The sequence below is a fragment of the Phacochoerus africanus genome, chromosome 9, assembly GCF_016906955.1.
Source record: "Phacochoerus africanus isolate WHEZ1 chromosome 9, ROS_Pafr_v1, whole genome shotgun sequence".
NCBI classification, from domain to species: Eukaryota; Metazoa; Chordata; class Mammalia; order Artiodactyla; family Suidae; genus Phacochoerus; species Phacochoerus africanus.
This window is the reverse complement of record NC_062552.1, coordinates 87408940-87425062: the sequence shown is the minus strand read 5'-3', so window position 1 is coordinate 87425062 and position 16123 is coordinate 87408940. Positions and strand designations below refer to the sequence as shown.

The window sequence follows — 16123 nt, the reverse complement described above, 5'->3', positions numbered from 1 at the left end:
TCACATTTTTTGGAATCATTTTGCATGTTCATCAGCTGGGACCACCTGCTGTATTGTAGTGTTGTCACATTAAAATATTCTTTCTTTTGCATGGAATGCAGATCTTCTGATATAGTAATGCTTGTTTACACCCAAATGTCCTCCATTTATTCACTGAAGGTCAAACTGGGGGGAGGGGATCAATAGGACCCTTGAGTTTGGATTTTGATCTTAAATGTCTTTTCTCCTTAAGCCAACTAATGGTTTTATTCCTTCATATTGATTCCGGTTAACTCTGCTGTTAAAACAGTTGGTATCTAGTCACATCAAAGAACTTTATAGTAAAGCATAATAATGAGAAATCTTTAAAAAGAGTTCCAGTTGAGAAAAGTATTTTGTTCTCTGTCCCACATACTAACCTTTGTTATATGCCAATTAAAAAACATTTTTAGGTAATGAGTATAGCATCTCTTTTTTTAGGGCCTCATACGGGGCATATGGAAGTTTCCCAGGCTAGGGGTCAAATCAGAGCTGCAGCTGCCAGCCTCCGCCACAGCCCTGGCAACTTAGGATCCGAGCCACATCTGCGACCTACACCCCAACTCACAGCAATGCCAGATCCCCGACCCACTGAGCGAGGCCAGAGATGGAACCCACATCCTCATGAATACTAGTGAGATTCTTTCCACTGCGCCGCAAAGGGAACTCCCAGTATCCTTTCTTTGACTCAAAGATTAGTTTTATCACCCAATCTTCAAAACATTATTTCTTTTTATTTACTATACTTAGAGCTTGTGTAAACAGATTTGAAGTTATTTTATATAGAAAAAGTATATAAAGATAATTTCCGGTGAGAGTAAAATCTAAACCAGACTACCTTCTCTGTAACTTTTCCTCTGGCTGTAACTTCCTGAATCATTACTCAGAACCAGACTTCCTGTGCTCTTTCATTCACTGGCTAATTTAACCAGGAATTACCCCTTAGCATGTTCTTGATAAAAAGCTTTCTGGTATATTGTTTCTGCAAATAATGTAAAGGGACATGGAAATGCCCATTTCCCTGATTGCGGAAGTTTTATTCCTAATCCAGGTGAAATCTGTGTTGCTATCCTGCAGAGTTGCCTTCCCCAAATTATTACCTGGTATCTGGGCCCCTCACCTATGAAATGGGACACATGCAAAGAGTTCCTGTCATGGCTCAGTGGAAACAAATCTGACTAGCATCCATGAGGATGCAGGTTTGATCCTTGGCCTTCCTCAGTGGGTTAAGGATCCGGTGTTGCCGTGAGCTATGGTGTAGGTTGCAGACGCGGCTCAGATCTGGCTCCGGCATAGGCCGGCATAGGCTGGTGGCTATCGCTCCGATTCGACCCCTAGCCTAGGAACTTCATATGCTGAGGGTGCGGCCCTAAAAAGACAAAAAAAAAAAAATGTGATTCAACAATTTGAAGAGTTTTCTTGTTAACACTGAAATTAAAGATAGTTATCTATTGTTTCATCCTTGTATTTGGGTGAAATGAAATCCTCCCAAATGTCAGCCCAAGAAGACTCTCCAACTGAACTTAGAGATCTCTTTTTATCATAAATTGAAAACTATATTATTGTTCCCCTTTGCCTTGGGTGCTAGAGATCTCAGAATTAAACACGGGTCTTAATTGAAGTGACTATCTCGTACCTAAAGATGAAAATATATATAGGTTCTTTGCTCTAAATTTTCATTTGGCTCTTTTTTAATTGTGCTAGGTAATAGAGACTTTAAAATTATAAACCACTAGAAATAGTTTTCAGAGTTCTAAATAATAAATGTAATTCTCTGTAGGAAAAATAGATGGTTAGCTTTCATTTCCTATATAAATGCTCATGTAGGAGTTTGGCGAGTTGAGGTGTTACAGAATTTTTTAACCTATGTTCTTATGCTGGAAGTTCAATTGTATAAAGACCATGCATAATGAAAATATTTAAACCAATAATTTATTTGATTATGATTTCAGTATTTAATTAAAACACTAAATACTGAAACACATTGATCTATTCTTAACCCAAGAATATCCCAGATACAGAGTAGTATATTTTCTCTTTCTCTGTTTGTCTTAGCCCAAAAGATATTCCTTATAGTAGACAGATTGAAAAAGTGGAATCCCCTAAATGCTCATAAATAAGATTAATAAATTGTGGTTTATTCATATTTTGACTATTTCATAGCAGTTAAAGAAATGAGGCTGATTTATATACCAATAGACACATGATCATATCATACTGATAGAGAATGAAATGGCAAAATACATAGTTTGACACGTAGACACAAATTTTAAGACTTTTTTTCAAAAGATGTATTTATAAATTCCTAATAAAAATTTAGATACATGCCAAATTTATAGCTAATTTCCTTCCGGGGGAAGGAATTATGGTATTTATGGATATTCAAAAGGACTTTATATTTTTTCTGTGATTTTTTTCAACCTTTTTACAAATTTTAAACTTACAATTTATATATTTAAAAATAATATATTAAAATACCAACTGTGAATAGCCTTGATTATTTCTCCAGCTTTAATAACTGCTTTAAAGTCCTAGGTGGATTGTGTGCTTTGCTGACACAATTCTAGGACATTGAGAAAAAAAAGGAAATGATCATTTATCCCCCCCCAACTTCATTTTCTATAAAATATTTTCTTTTATATTGAGACATCTTGTTCTTCTGTTGACCTTCCTTAAGTCTTAAGAAATCATGGAAATTTTAAGATAACAGTACAATGACTGTGGGTTGAGGCAAAACTAAATTGGTCCAAAGTCAGCTTGGCAAATTGTCATGCTGTTTTTGTATTTATTTCTTTCAACTTTAACACCCACAATTTATTAAGTGAGACTGTGGATAAAAGCGGAAGCTCAGAATCCTGTTTGGACACCGTTTAGGAAGGAAACCAGGTCTTTATGGGGGCACCCCCTTCCTCTTAGCCACTGGCCAGGAAAACCATCTTTCTGTTTAAAACCTATTCAATTTGAGAGAGGTGGGGTGACTTTGGGAAGGAAGATGACCTCTCCCTTGTAAAGTGGAATGGCTCCATTTCCCCCCCTGACTTATTCAAGTCATTTCCACCACTGTTTATAAGAACACTTGTGCTGAATGTGTGTAGTGACAGCAATAGTCATTTAAAATATGGCTCAGATTTCATGCCCTCAAATTTCCTCTGTTCTTTTCAAATCTTGGATCATTACAGTCCCAAATGGAGCTTTCAGGCAGCTCAAGTTTTGCTATACCCTTTTGGAGTGAACAGATATGCTTGTAACAAACCAGAAATTTAAAAATACATATACTGTGGAGTTCCCATCAAGGCGCAGTGGAAACCAATCAAACTAGGAACCGTGAGGTTGCGGGTTCGATCCCTGGCCTCACTCAGTGGGTTAAGGATCCGGTGTTGCCGTGAACTCTGGTGTAGGGTGCAGATGCGTCTCGGATCTGGCATTGCCGTGACTCTAGCGTAGGCTGGCAACTGCAGCTCCGATTCAAACCCTAGCCTGGGAACCTCCATATGCTGCGGGTATGGCCCTAAAAGGACAAAAGACCCCCCCCCCCAAAAAAAAAAAACAAAACCACATATAATGCTACCGTGTATAATATAAGCATTGCTCTATCAAATCCGAAAAGAAAATGCCTTAATGGGAGCCAGGTCATCTCCAAAATGATACTGGGGACGTTTTTCTTAGATGCCTTACCTTTTGCGGTCTCCAGGTAGTTTTGGCCCATGGAACTGATGTGACATGCTGGCAGAGAGGAACTTGTTTATTTTGAAGGTTTATCAGCATGTTCTTCATTTGGAATGTTTTTGGGTTTTGACCTCAAATTAAGCTCTGCTTATTTATTTAATTCACTTTGCTCTGTGGCTGTGAGACACTGGTCATTTTTAAAAACTGGTTCTTTTATTTCATTTCTTAAAAATATTTTAATAATCTTTTTACTTTAGATAGGTTTACAGAAAAGTTGCAGAGATGATACAGGTGGCACATACCTATTTTCCCTAACATTAACATCTTATATTCCCATGATACATTTGTCAAACTAAAAATAAACCTGATATATTGTGCATTACTCTTAACTAAATTTTGTCCTTTATTTGGATTCCACCAGTTTTTCCACTGATGCCCTTTTTCTGTTCCAGGATCCAATCCAGGGTACCACATTGCATTTAGTCATCTTATCTCCTTAGTGTCTTGACTTGTGACAGTTTCCAAGTTTTTCCTTTTTCCCATGACCTTGGTAGTCTTGAGTCATACTTGCCAGGAATTTTGTAGAATATTCATCATTTTTCAACAAATAAAAATATATAACCTCTGGGATTTTTGAACAAAAGCCCATGTAGACTTAGTGATAATTTGTACCACTAATTTTCCATTCATGTACCAACTTCAGCCTTGTTACCTTATCTGACCTTCAGATTGTTACCTTATCTTCATTATCAGTGATGGTAACACTCTAGAATTAAAGGATGCTTTAGGACTCATTATTTATACTGTTTAATAGTTGCTTAATGTTGGCCTCATCTGTGGATGCATTCTAAATTCTCACTTTTGTCAGTCTGTTCAGTTGAAACCCCATAGAAAGTTTATATTTTATCTATTGTTTATGATAGATTCGAGATGGACAAACAAACTGTTACGTATTGAAGAATAAAGATTTAGAACAAGCTTTTAAAGGAGTTATTTACTTGGAGATGGACCTCATATATAACCCGGTAAGTCTAATACCTCCCAGCTTCTCTAGACAGAAAGTAAAATGTGACCAGACTGAAGAAATGCAAATCAATATAAAATGTTTCAGAATTTTTGCAGCTAGAGAGTAAAGAATGTTTAAAACTTAGCCAAAAAAATCAGTGTTGGACAGCCTGGTGTTAATCCTGTTGAACCAGTAGAATTGATGGCATGTCTTTCACAATATATCTAAATGTCAAGAAAAAAAGAGGAGGTGTGAAGAAATTAGTTTTTTAGCTTTATTACCTTTAGTCTTCTTCCAAGGCAACAGTTGCTATTGGACAGAGATATATTTTCAAGCCTCTGGCATGTTGTTATTATAGTAGATACCCTTCTGTCCAACACTATCAAGATGAGTAGTTAATTAAAAACTACAGTTAAAGGAGGATTTTTTAAAAAATATATCATAAATTCTTAGTTTAATATAAAATGTATAAATATACATTCACTTGCCAGTCTTTAGGTATGGGCTTTAAAACTTTTTTTAATAGCATGGACTTATTATTTTTAGTTCTACAGCATATTCCTTGCATAAGTACACCCATAACCTCTATAATTTCTAATTTCAGTAAATTTAGTAATTTCTTGAAAATAGAAATACAGTTTAAAAACATTCGTAGAACAAGCTGACTGTAGAATTCCTCCAGATTATTCCTGTGCAAACATTACCTCAATAGCAGCATCTTTTTAGTGACTGACCTTTATCATGACTTTCTAGAGCAACATCGATTTCAGGTCTTTTGATCAGTGCTTCTGTGTCGATGACTTATGTAATAGTTAAAAATCAGAATTGCAGTTAACAGGCAACATAGACATAAACAGGTTTGTGAATTAGCACAGCTGATTCCAGGTGGGCATACAGTTTGCCTGTCAGGAGCTGAAATTCCTAGGCTTGCATTATCGTGGCTTACTTAGCTGTGGGTGTTCGTTTGCCATAGCGTCAAGAGTAGGTTCTAGAAGGGGAAGGGAGAGCGCAGGTTGATCTGGTTAGTGATGTAAACAAATGTAGGGTAATGGTGCCTTTTTTATTTTTGCCTTTTGTCTTTTGAGGGCCCCACCTGCAGCATATGGAGGTTCCCAGGCTAGAGGTCTAATTGGAGCTGTTGCTGCTGGCCTGTGCCACAGCTATGCCAGATCTGAGCTGCGTCTTCGACCTACACCACAGCTCACGGCAATGCCGGATCCTTAACCCACTGAGTGAGGCCAGGGATTGAACCCGCAACCTTGTGGTTCCTAGTCAGATTCATTTCCACTGCACCATGATGGGAACTCGGGTAATGGTGCTTTTACAGTAATTAAAGGAATAGCTGCCCTGTACTGGCCACTTATAGCGTGCCAGGCTCTGATGTTAATTCATTTACTCCCCAGAGTAAGTCTGACCAGTAACTATCATGAATACCTTTTCAGGATGAGCAAATGGAATGAAACAGGAGAGCTGATTTGCTAATAAATGACTGAGTCAGCATACAGATCCAGATCTTTCTGACTCCTCATTTATCCTTATGTTACATTGCTACCTGTTTCCTGTCTTTGAGAGAGAGATATCCATCAAATCAATGGTAGGGAAGTTTTATAATTTTTTTTAGCATTTTTCATTTTTTAATTTTTTTGTTTTGAGATAACTGTAGAGTCACATGCAGTTGTACAAAATAAGTTTTATATTTTAGTCCCAGAAGTGTTAGAACACTGGGTACAGGCTCTATTATGGTCCATTACTACTTCCTTTTTTACTCCATTTCTTCATCTTCTTCTCAGTGCGTGTTGCACACAGATCACCCTGTTTCTCCTGTTTTCTTCTGGTAAAAGCACTTGTATGTAGACTGTGTGCACAGGTAAAACTAGAATTTTAGGGGGAAAACGGTCTTAGATAAAAAATTTTAGCGAAGTAATGTTCTAGTTGTCCACCTGATGTAGAGCAGAAGGTCTTGATTTTCATTTTTGAGGTTTTCCTCCGTATGGTGATTTGGACAGACCATTAAATCTCCCTGACCCTCAGTTTATTCCTTATAAACGGGGCTAAAATGACTCATGTACTTATTTTTCTGGATCACTGAAAGGAAATGAGATTCTTGGTAGAAAATCTGTTTTTTATAAGCTAGAAACTGATTTTCAAATGCAATGTATTACTGGCAAAAGCATTGCTTAAAACCTTTATGTGAAAGGAAGTTGTGCTTTTTAGAGCCTTTGGTTTGAGGACTTTATGCGTACAGCCTCTGCAGTGGGTTAAAATATCTCTTTGATGGGCAACGTGGAAACAACACTCTGGAATCTCCATCTGACTTACCAGAGTGATGCTCATGAAATGAGCCCTGAAACCCGTGCAGAGTGCCGGGTACCCACTGTCTCTCTGCTCCCCGACCACAGCCCAGAGGGGCAGAAAGTGTTGGTTTCCAGGGCTTCTCAGTTATTAGAAGAAGAGGAGAGTGAAGTCCATCTAAATGCTGCTGTTTTTTAACGCTGGTGTCTTTCTAGATCAAAGCAAGTATTCGGACCTTTACTCCCAGAGAAAAGCGCTTCATTGAAGATAGCCGCAAGCTGTCCAAAAAGGTAGGTCAGTGCAGTAAACTGGCTTGTTGATACACTCAGCACCTGGAGTACTTGAGTCGTGACTCGTTTGCCTCCCTGCTTCCCTGTCCATTTCCTTCTCTCCCTTTCTCCTTCCTCTGTCTCCTCCCTTCTCTCCTCATCTCCTTACTCCTTGCTCCCTGTCTCACTCTCTCCCTAGACAAGGATTTCACTTGAGCTCCGTAGGAAGGGAAAGACTCAAAACATATCAGACAAAGCAGAAGGTGTCAGCCTTCCATTCATCCCCTGATCCATTTTGTAAACAGAAATTTCTAGCATCAAGCCTCTGTCAAGTTCTCCTGAGTTTACCTGCCCTCCCTTCCCTCCTTTATTCACAGCCATTTTAGTCTCTGTCCTTGAAGGTTTCGAGAAGACCTTCTGCCTGCTGCCGGGAGCAGGGGAAAGGCGTCTGTCATGAAATTAATGCAGTGGGTTCCCCCCCACCTGCTCCTGCCATGCTTGTATTTGCCTGAATTGGGGATGTGTGGGCATCTTACCTCCTACTCAGTTAACTCTCACTCTGCCTGTTGCCCCTAATGCCGCTCTCATCAGTTCAACACGAAGTGAAGATCAGGGCTGAGTTGGGAAAGTTTCAGTTTTTTTTTTTTTTTTTAAACATGACCTTTACAGTTCTTTTCAGAGCCCTTCCCTGTCCTGTTCAGAGACAGTTCAGGATTTCACTCTGTACCTATTGTCCCTCTTCAGTTGTGTCACAAAGAACAAAGTGTCCCCTTTTTCAAGTGTTTATTACTTCCACCACTTCCCCTGGGGTGAGCAGCTGTGGATTACATAAAGCAAGTTAAATATAAAGCCATCTTATCATCCTTTGGTTTCCCATGAACTTCTGGACAGACACGGAAAAAGTCTAAAACCTCTTCAAAAGGGAGCATCCACATGTTTTGTTTTCCATCTGCCATAACATGGAGTGCAGTATTTATTTTGTGTAATCTGATTAAACTCCTTCTTACTACTATTGCCTTGTGCTCTGTTTGCTTGAAAGTTAAAACCTGAGTAGGTGGCATAGCTGGCTTTGCAAACAAAGTAAAATGAGTCTACCTATGAGTGGGAGAAAAGACATTTCCTTTGTCAAGTCATCCCTCCGTGTGGGATGGCTTTGGGCTCTGAGATCACCAGGGCATTTGGGGCTGAGAACCTGGGACGCTTAGGATCCTCCCCAAGTGCCTCTCACTACTGTGTCCCCAGAATTTTTAAACATTGAAACATGTACTTATGTTGCAAATGCGTAAAGTCACTTAGTATGTGACAGGCATTGTTCTAAGTGCTTTAATTCTCTCCACAATCTATGAGATCAATACTCATATCAACCCCATTGTCTAAGAGAGGTAAAGAAACTGGCCCGAGGTCACACAGCAAAAAACAGGAGAGCTGGATTTCCTTCCTAGAATTATATTTTCTTATAGAATAAACTTCTCTTCTGGATGAGATGACCTAGAATACTTGTAAACTTATATTGTAAATCTACCCATTTCCTTACAAACTGAACAACGTAGACCCTTATTCCATTCTCTCTGTCTTTGTGTGTGTGTGTGTGTCTCTCTCTCTCTCTCTCTCTCACACACACACACACACACATACACACATCAAATGTCTGACTGCTGTATTTTTTACCAGTTCAGTTTTGTGCTGAACATTATTGAAACAGCCTATTCTCCTTCAAAGGAGCTATAAAATGCATTGACTTTTCTTTTCCTCCCTGGATGATCATATTTTAAAAAGAATTTTAGAAAAGAAGTATTAGGACTCTTCCTTTCTATTATGTTTTTAATTGGCAGCTATACAGAATGTAATTAAAATGACCAAGCTGTCTGATCTAAAGAGAATATTTGTAGTGTTGAAACCTAGTTCCCTGTTCTCCATTTTTTTATTTTTTTAAATCAGATCTTATCAAGAGATGTAGACCGTGTGAAAAGAATCACCATGGCAATATGGAATACAATACAGTTCCTTAAAAGCTGCTTCCAGTGGGAATCCACATGGAGAAGTACAGTAGCATTCGTGGTAAGCTTCCTTTTTTATGTTCAAATTATTTGCTTCTGAGTCCTAAATGCAAATGCAAATAGGTTTTATTTTACTTATATCAAGCAGAATGATGCACATTCGACATAGCTGAAGTTTACGCCCATAAGGAAACTTTGAAAAAAATGGTGTCCATTCATCTTCCTATACTAATATTACGGCATGGGGGATTATGTAGGAGATATCTTTCTAAGATCATACTTGTCAGATTTAACCTTAGAAATCCCTTGGTTACCCAGATCTTACTCATATACTGTCTCTTGGTGAGGTTAAAGGAGCCACTGTTGGATACATTTTGAAATGTTTTTGTGGTGGTTATTATAATCATTTTATAGTCCCTATGATGTATATATTTGTCTTCTTCTGTACCCATGAATGCCGGTGTTTTTTTGAAAAATGGCAGCTGAGGGAGTTCCCCTTGTGGCTCAGTGGGTTAAGAACCAGACGGTACCCATGAAGATGTGGGTTTGATCTCTGGCCTCTCTCAGTGGGTTAAGGATCTGGCATTGCTGCAAGCTGTGGCTCAGATCCCACGTTGCTGTAGCTGTGGTGTAGGCCAGCAGCTGCTGCTCCGATTCAACCCTTGCCTGGGAACTTTCATATGTTGCAGGTATGGCCCTAAGGAGAAAAGAAAAAAAAAAGAAAGGCAGTTGAAAAATCCTATGAGCGAGTTAAGACTCAGTTGCTTTAATTTATGTTTTAAGTAAATCACTGACAAACTTTAATACAAAAACATTGTCTTGAGACATAACTGATTGCTACACATTGCATGTTGACTCAACACCCCAAAGGAGAACCTCTCATGTCTGTGAGATGCACTCTTATAGTACTATTGGCCCTGCTTTCTGAGCATAATAAAATCACAGGATCTTAGAACTGCACGAGATCAAAAAACTAAGTCAGCCACTAAGAGTCCAAGAATCTCTTAAGGACTTGAAAATTAGTACAGTGTCCTTTCCATCTCTGGGCATTCTCCCTCATCGGTCAATGGACCTATCATTGAGCAGATTGGTAGTATCAGACATGGGAGGAGACACCAAATCACACAATTGCTAATCTCCTGCATTTTGTATTATGCCATTAATTTCTACACTGTGCAAAGATCTCACAGTAGGGCCTGTTACACTGTATAAGTGGTTGAGTCCTGGTCAAGTTTCTTCTGTCTCCTGTTTTCTGTTGTTGGTGCTGGCTCCTACCCCAGCACAGATCCTCATTTGGGAAAAAAAAAAAATCAGACCCCGTAGGGCAGTGGGTTCAAGGTCACTCCCACCTTTATTATGTAAATATTCTAGCTGCATATGAGGGTTTTCCTTTGCCACTGGAGTGCATTCTCTTTGGTCTAGTGAATGTTGGTTTTTCATTGCTTCAGGAAGTAGGGGGCCTATGACAGCGGCAACCTTGGCCTTTTGTACACTAGTTCTTTGGTTTGAAGTTGCTGGAACAATTGGCCTTGATAACAACATTAAGGAGAAATTTATTAATCTGTAACTGTCTGTGGCTTGGCATTTATTCATCTGCTTCCCTTTCTCACACTCTCCTTGACTGGGGGCTTCATGTGTTGTATTCAGCCTCCCTGCCCCCCTTTCCTACCTGAATTCTCTTAAAACTTTCCAGGAGATGTTCTGTGTGATTCTGGGCCAAAGAGGTAAGTCAGCAAGATTGGTGGCTTCTTCCAGTCAGCACCCCAGCCAACCCCTTGGAGGAGGAAAGGATTTCCTTTTTCTTGAGCTTAGTTTCTGGCACTGAGATTTTTAGAAAAACAGATCTGTTGCACTGGATTATGTTGGGGAGTGACAGAAATGATTAATGGGCTGCTGGCATGATCTGAAGAAAGATTAGAGCAAATGAACAGAAATGGGTTGTTTCATAGAAGGGACTTCTAAAGGGGAAGGGAGACTTGGCAGTGGGGCCTCCTCTGCCCTGCCTGTGCCCTGAGTGTACCCTCCTGGCCAGTGCCACACCACAGATCCGTCCGCCAGGCTGGCTGCCAGACATAGGCTTTCACATTGTCCTTTAAAAGCCCTAAGACTTATGGAACAAAAGATTCAGCTCTTCTAGCTGGTTTGCTGAAATGTAATTTTGCAAAGCTACCTGAGTTTGTGAGACTGTTGGAGCCCCCACTGCATGTGTGGATGGGGACCATTTTCCATTGGACATCATTGAAAAAATGCAGAGTCCATTGGAGTGATACATGCATTCATATTCTCTCTGTCTCTCTCTGGGTTCTCCTATAGGTACTGGCGTTAAGATGGACTCTCAGACATATTTTGTTTTCCATTTTCATTTGAAACTCTATTTTTGAGTGATCATCTCACATTTACATTGACCAACCATGGTGGATCTCAGAGACATGGAGAGGTAGAGACTGGCCCATCCTAAGCTGATGCTGTGTAATTTCATTGGAGAATATTTTTTTGGTTGCTACTCTCATGATGGTCATTCCAAAACTATTTCTGCTCTGAAAAGTGAGAACATATAAAGAAAATACATTATTAGGATAAAATAAAAAAAATATTTTAGTCTTTCTTATTTTTTAAAATAAAGTCATGGGTAACAAAGCCTTCATATTTTTCAGGAAACGTTTTGCTGGCATGGCTTTTGCTTAGGCTTATCCTTGATGCTTGTGAAGCACTGATGGGTGATTCCTCACCTGGGGCCTGCCATGAGCTGTGTCCCTGACTCTGTAGGACCCCATTAAGGGTCGTCTTCCTGAAAAATGTTGGATCCTCAGGTGACCTGGGACCGAGAGGGAGGAAGGGAGGTTGTGATGCTGAAACACGCCACTGTTGAGAACACCATGTTTGTCTTTGGTTGGTGGTACAGCACACAGCGATGTGCTTCTCTGATCTACTGCAGACAGAATGCTGTGCCTGGTCTTTATTCACCCATGTGGTACTTTTTTTATGCTTCATCCACTTGTCCTGGCATTACAGGGGCTGAACAATTTTGTGCTATTCTGAAGTAAGGACTTAAACCAAGGATGTATTAAACGATAGGGCTGCCTGTAAATGCCTTTATTAGAATCAGGCTAAGTGAGTTCCCTGTATAGGTGTGAAAAGAACCACTTTGGCTGCAATAGTCTCCAGTGGGGCTTTTCCTTCCCCTAAAGTTACACCACCACAAGCTAAGAGTAGAATCATAGGAATTCGTTTCCACTTCTTTTTTTGTCAGATAACGTAAAATTGTCTACTAACATCATGGTCATGTCTCTGTTTTCAGTGGATGCAATGTATGGGTGTTACAGGATCATGGTTAGTGTATTCTGGCTGTTAATTTTAAGACTTCATGAAAGCAAGTCATACATTTTCTAAGGAATACTATGAATGTGTATATGAATATATCATATCTTGTTGAAAGTGGAAGTTAAAGGAAAGCAGCCTAGATCTAGGCCCATCTGGTGTCCAGTCAGAAGTGGATGGACAAACACAAGAAAATTTATCTTGTTAGATCATGTAAGTCTAAACCTCCCCAAGTGGGGATTAATCCCCTCTCCACTTGGGTGGTTGTACTCCTGATACTAAGAGAAAAAAATTCTCTTTAATTCACTGACACCTGCTTTGCAAATGTTAAAATATACTGCTTAATTTATTGTTATTGTGAGAAATTAAATTAAATTAATTAATTTTTATTGAAGTATAGTTGATTTACAATGTTGTGTTAGTTTCAGGGTATATAGCAAAGTGATTCGGTTTTATTTTTATTTTTTTCCATTATAGTTGGTTTACAGTAGTCTTTCTTTTTTTTTTTTTTTTGCTATTTAGGGCTGCAACCACGGCATATAGAAGTTCCCAGGCTAGGGGTAAAATTGGAGCTACAGCCGCTGGCCTATGCCACAGCCACAGCAACGCCAGATATGAGCCATCTCTGCGACCTACACCACAGCTCATAGCAATGCCAAATCCTTAATCCACTGAGCAAGGCCAGGGATCGAACCCGCAACCTCATGGTCCCTAGTCGGGGTTGTTTCCACTGAGCCACGATGGGAACTCCTCTGTCGGTTTTCTATTGTACAGCAAAGTGGCCCAGTCACACATACATACATACATTCTTTTTCTCACATTATTCTCCATCATGCTCCATCATAAATGACTAGATATAGTTTCCAGTGCTATATAGCGGGATCTCATTGTTTATCCATTCCAAAGGCTATTGTTTATATCTATTAATCCCAGATTCCTAGTCCATCCCACCTTACCCACCCCCCCTTGGCAACCACAAGTTTTATACACACACACACATATAATTAGATAAAAAATTTCAGATTTTTTTTTTCCATCGTAGGATATTATAAGATATTGAGTATAGTTCCCTGTGCTATACAGTAGGTTGTTGAATTGAGGCTTTTTTTAGAGTGGTCAAATAACTCTAAATCACATTTCTATAGGCTCAGTTTTTTGTTAGGATGAGTTTAGAAAACCTTGCTCATTTCCTCACATCTTTCTCCTTCCTCTTAAATTTTCTAGATTTTTAAAAAAATGTATTATGTTTTCTGAGCTTTATGTGTTTTAAGTTAAAAATAATTGGTCTTTTTTTTTTTCCACTCAAAAATTCACATTCTCATTCTCCCCAGCTGAAAGACAAATTAATATGTGTCAATTTATTGATGGGGCCAAGTATAAGTAAAATATCATGCTTAGAAGAATTACATCTGTATATTTCCCTATGAATGGGTTTAAAAATATACATAGTATTTTACAGACATGCTTATGGTCATTTCCAGTCACAGAACTTTAGATATGTTTAATAGCTCATGCTGCTTCAGTGCTTAACTATGTATAGATACTGCCCTAAGCATGTTATAAATGTTAGTTCATTTAGTTCTTACAACAACCTGCTGATGTAGATGCCACTTACAGTATTTGCTTATTTTTACAGATGAGAACAATAATCCTATAGGGGTTAAAGAAAGTGTCAGTGCTCATATGCTTTCAAGAGGCATAGCTGAGATTTAAACCAGACCATCAAGATTTAGAGCCCATGCATTTAACCATTGGGCTACATTGTCTCTCATGGGTGCCCAGGATGCAGTGATTATGGTCCTTGTATTCAGATAGACGATAATGGCTCTAGGGACAACCATATGAGTCATTTCAGATACGTATTTAGAGTCTATTAATGGGAGTTAAAACTATTCCAAGATGCTTTGGGAGAAGGAAACACTCATTATAGGGGTGGGAATAATTCTCAGACATAGTCACTATATTCACAAGACTTGGAAGAAAATTAAAGAAACAAAAGGTGGAAATGTCTATAGCATCTTCGGGGAACAGCCGAGACCGTGGGAATCACATGATATGACATCCTTGGAATTCAGCATGACGGCCTGGAAAACCTCAGTGCCTGGTTCTAGGCCGAGCACCAAACTGAAGTCTGAGTTATCTTTTCTCACTTTGTGGGGGAAGCTCTTAGATACTGTAGAAGTGCTTTCAAGGGGAGAGGGAAGGGTGAAAACAACTCAAGGAAGGGGCCATGGAAGGAATCTTTACTTTTCATGTTTTCCTCAAGAATTCCAGGCTGTTCAGAATGAGAGAGAGGAGTAGAGAAGAATTACTATCTACATTAACACATTACTACCAAATTTCTTAAAACCGTAGCTTTCAGAGAGATAGGCCCATATTTCTAGTGTGGGAAAGATGCTATGTTGTCTATTCCCATGTCTCAGTGCAAATATGTCGTTTGATGATAAGATGAACTGAATTTGTTTTCAAAAGATAATTTTGCATTGTGATATTTGTATTGTAGAACCTGTCATCTGTATGAGTTTTTGTTTTTTTTTTTCTCGGTTTGTTTTATTTTTCTCTTGGGTAATTATATTTTACAAACCTCAATATTGTCTATAAAAAAGACCTAAAGTTATATTATGGCATAAATGCATTAATTTTTGCATGACAAAAAACATTTACTTAACAGATGGCATCAACAGAAGATTATTTTAAATAGCAAAAATCTCCCAATGCTGTTAAAAAAAAAAAAGGATTGCATTTATATAGTTTTGTTTTCCACCAATCTTTCAGACACTAACCTATTCCATCAAGGGAGGGATATCTGGGGAGGAGGGGCATTGATGGATTACTTATTTATTAAATTTTTACTTCGATCTTCATTGTTAAAACATTAACCTAAATCTACGGTATATCAATGGGTATCTATGTAGAGCTATGCTTTTTACATCTTTGACTTTTTTCCTGAATTGTTTGATTGTAAGAAAATGATTTAATTTTTCAGAGTGGATGGGGGTGCAATACGATATACAATTTAAAGCATCAATTCACCTTCCACCTCCCCAATAAGGTTAAAATACAATTCTCCACTTTCTTAGTCATATCCTGTATTTAACATGTACAGAATTCTTAGCTTTTAGGGCTCCTGGAATTTTGAGAAGTGTGAAATGATTTCACATTGAACTTGAAAACAATAGCAACAGGAACAGAACAGCCCCTTCCATCAGACACCATGTGTCTGTACACACACTCACATACAAAATAGTGAGAAGCAGAGGGCATTTGAGAAGCAAAGCATTTCACTGTCGAACATTTTCTGAGAACAGTTTTAGTAAAGATTTCATATGAAACCTTGCAGAGTGGCCCTGTCTGTGATCCCTCTTGTGGCCCACAGGCCATTGAACTTATATTGAAGATTGAATTGAACTTACTTTGGCACGAATAACAACTGTGGTGGACATTTTGTTTTCAGATAGGACTAATAAGAAAGTGCTGGCCAGTTGTCTTTTTAATGCTTTAGTTATTTATATGTTAACTGGGTCTCAAAGATTTTTCTTTGTTTTTTAAAATACTGT

General features: G+C 38.7%; 1 protein-coding gene across 6 annotated transcripts in view; it reads left to right on the top strand.

Moving 5' to 3' along the window:
• The window catches only part of MCTP2 (multiple C2 and transmembrane domain containing 2), a 233829-nt gene that overhangs the window by 147000 nt on the left and 70706 nt on the right, over window positions 1–16123 (top strand). For all 6 annotated transcript variants that reach the window (XM_047794408.1, XM_047794405.1, XM_047794409.1 and 3 more), the window contains 3 exons: window positions 4608–4709; window positions 7198–7272; window positions 9190–9309. In XM_047794408.1, coding sequence (XP_047650364.1) covers window positions 4608–4709; window positions 7198–7272; window positions 9190–9309 — 297 coding nt within the window. The remainder of the gene's footprint in view (window positions 1–4607; window positions 4710–7197; window positions 7273–9189; window positions 9310–16123) is intronic.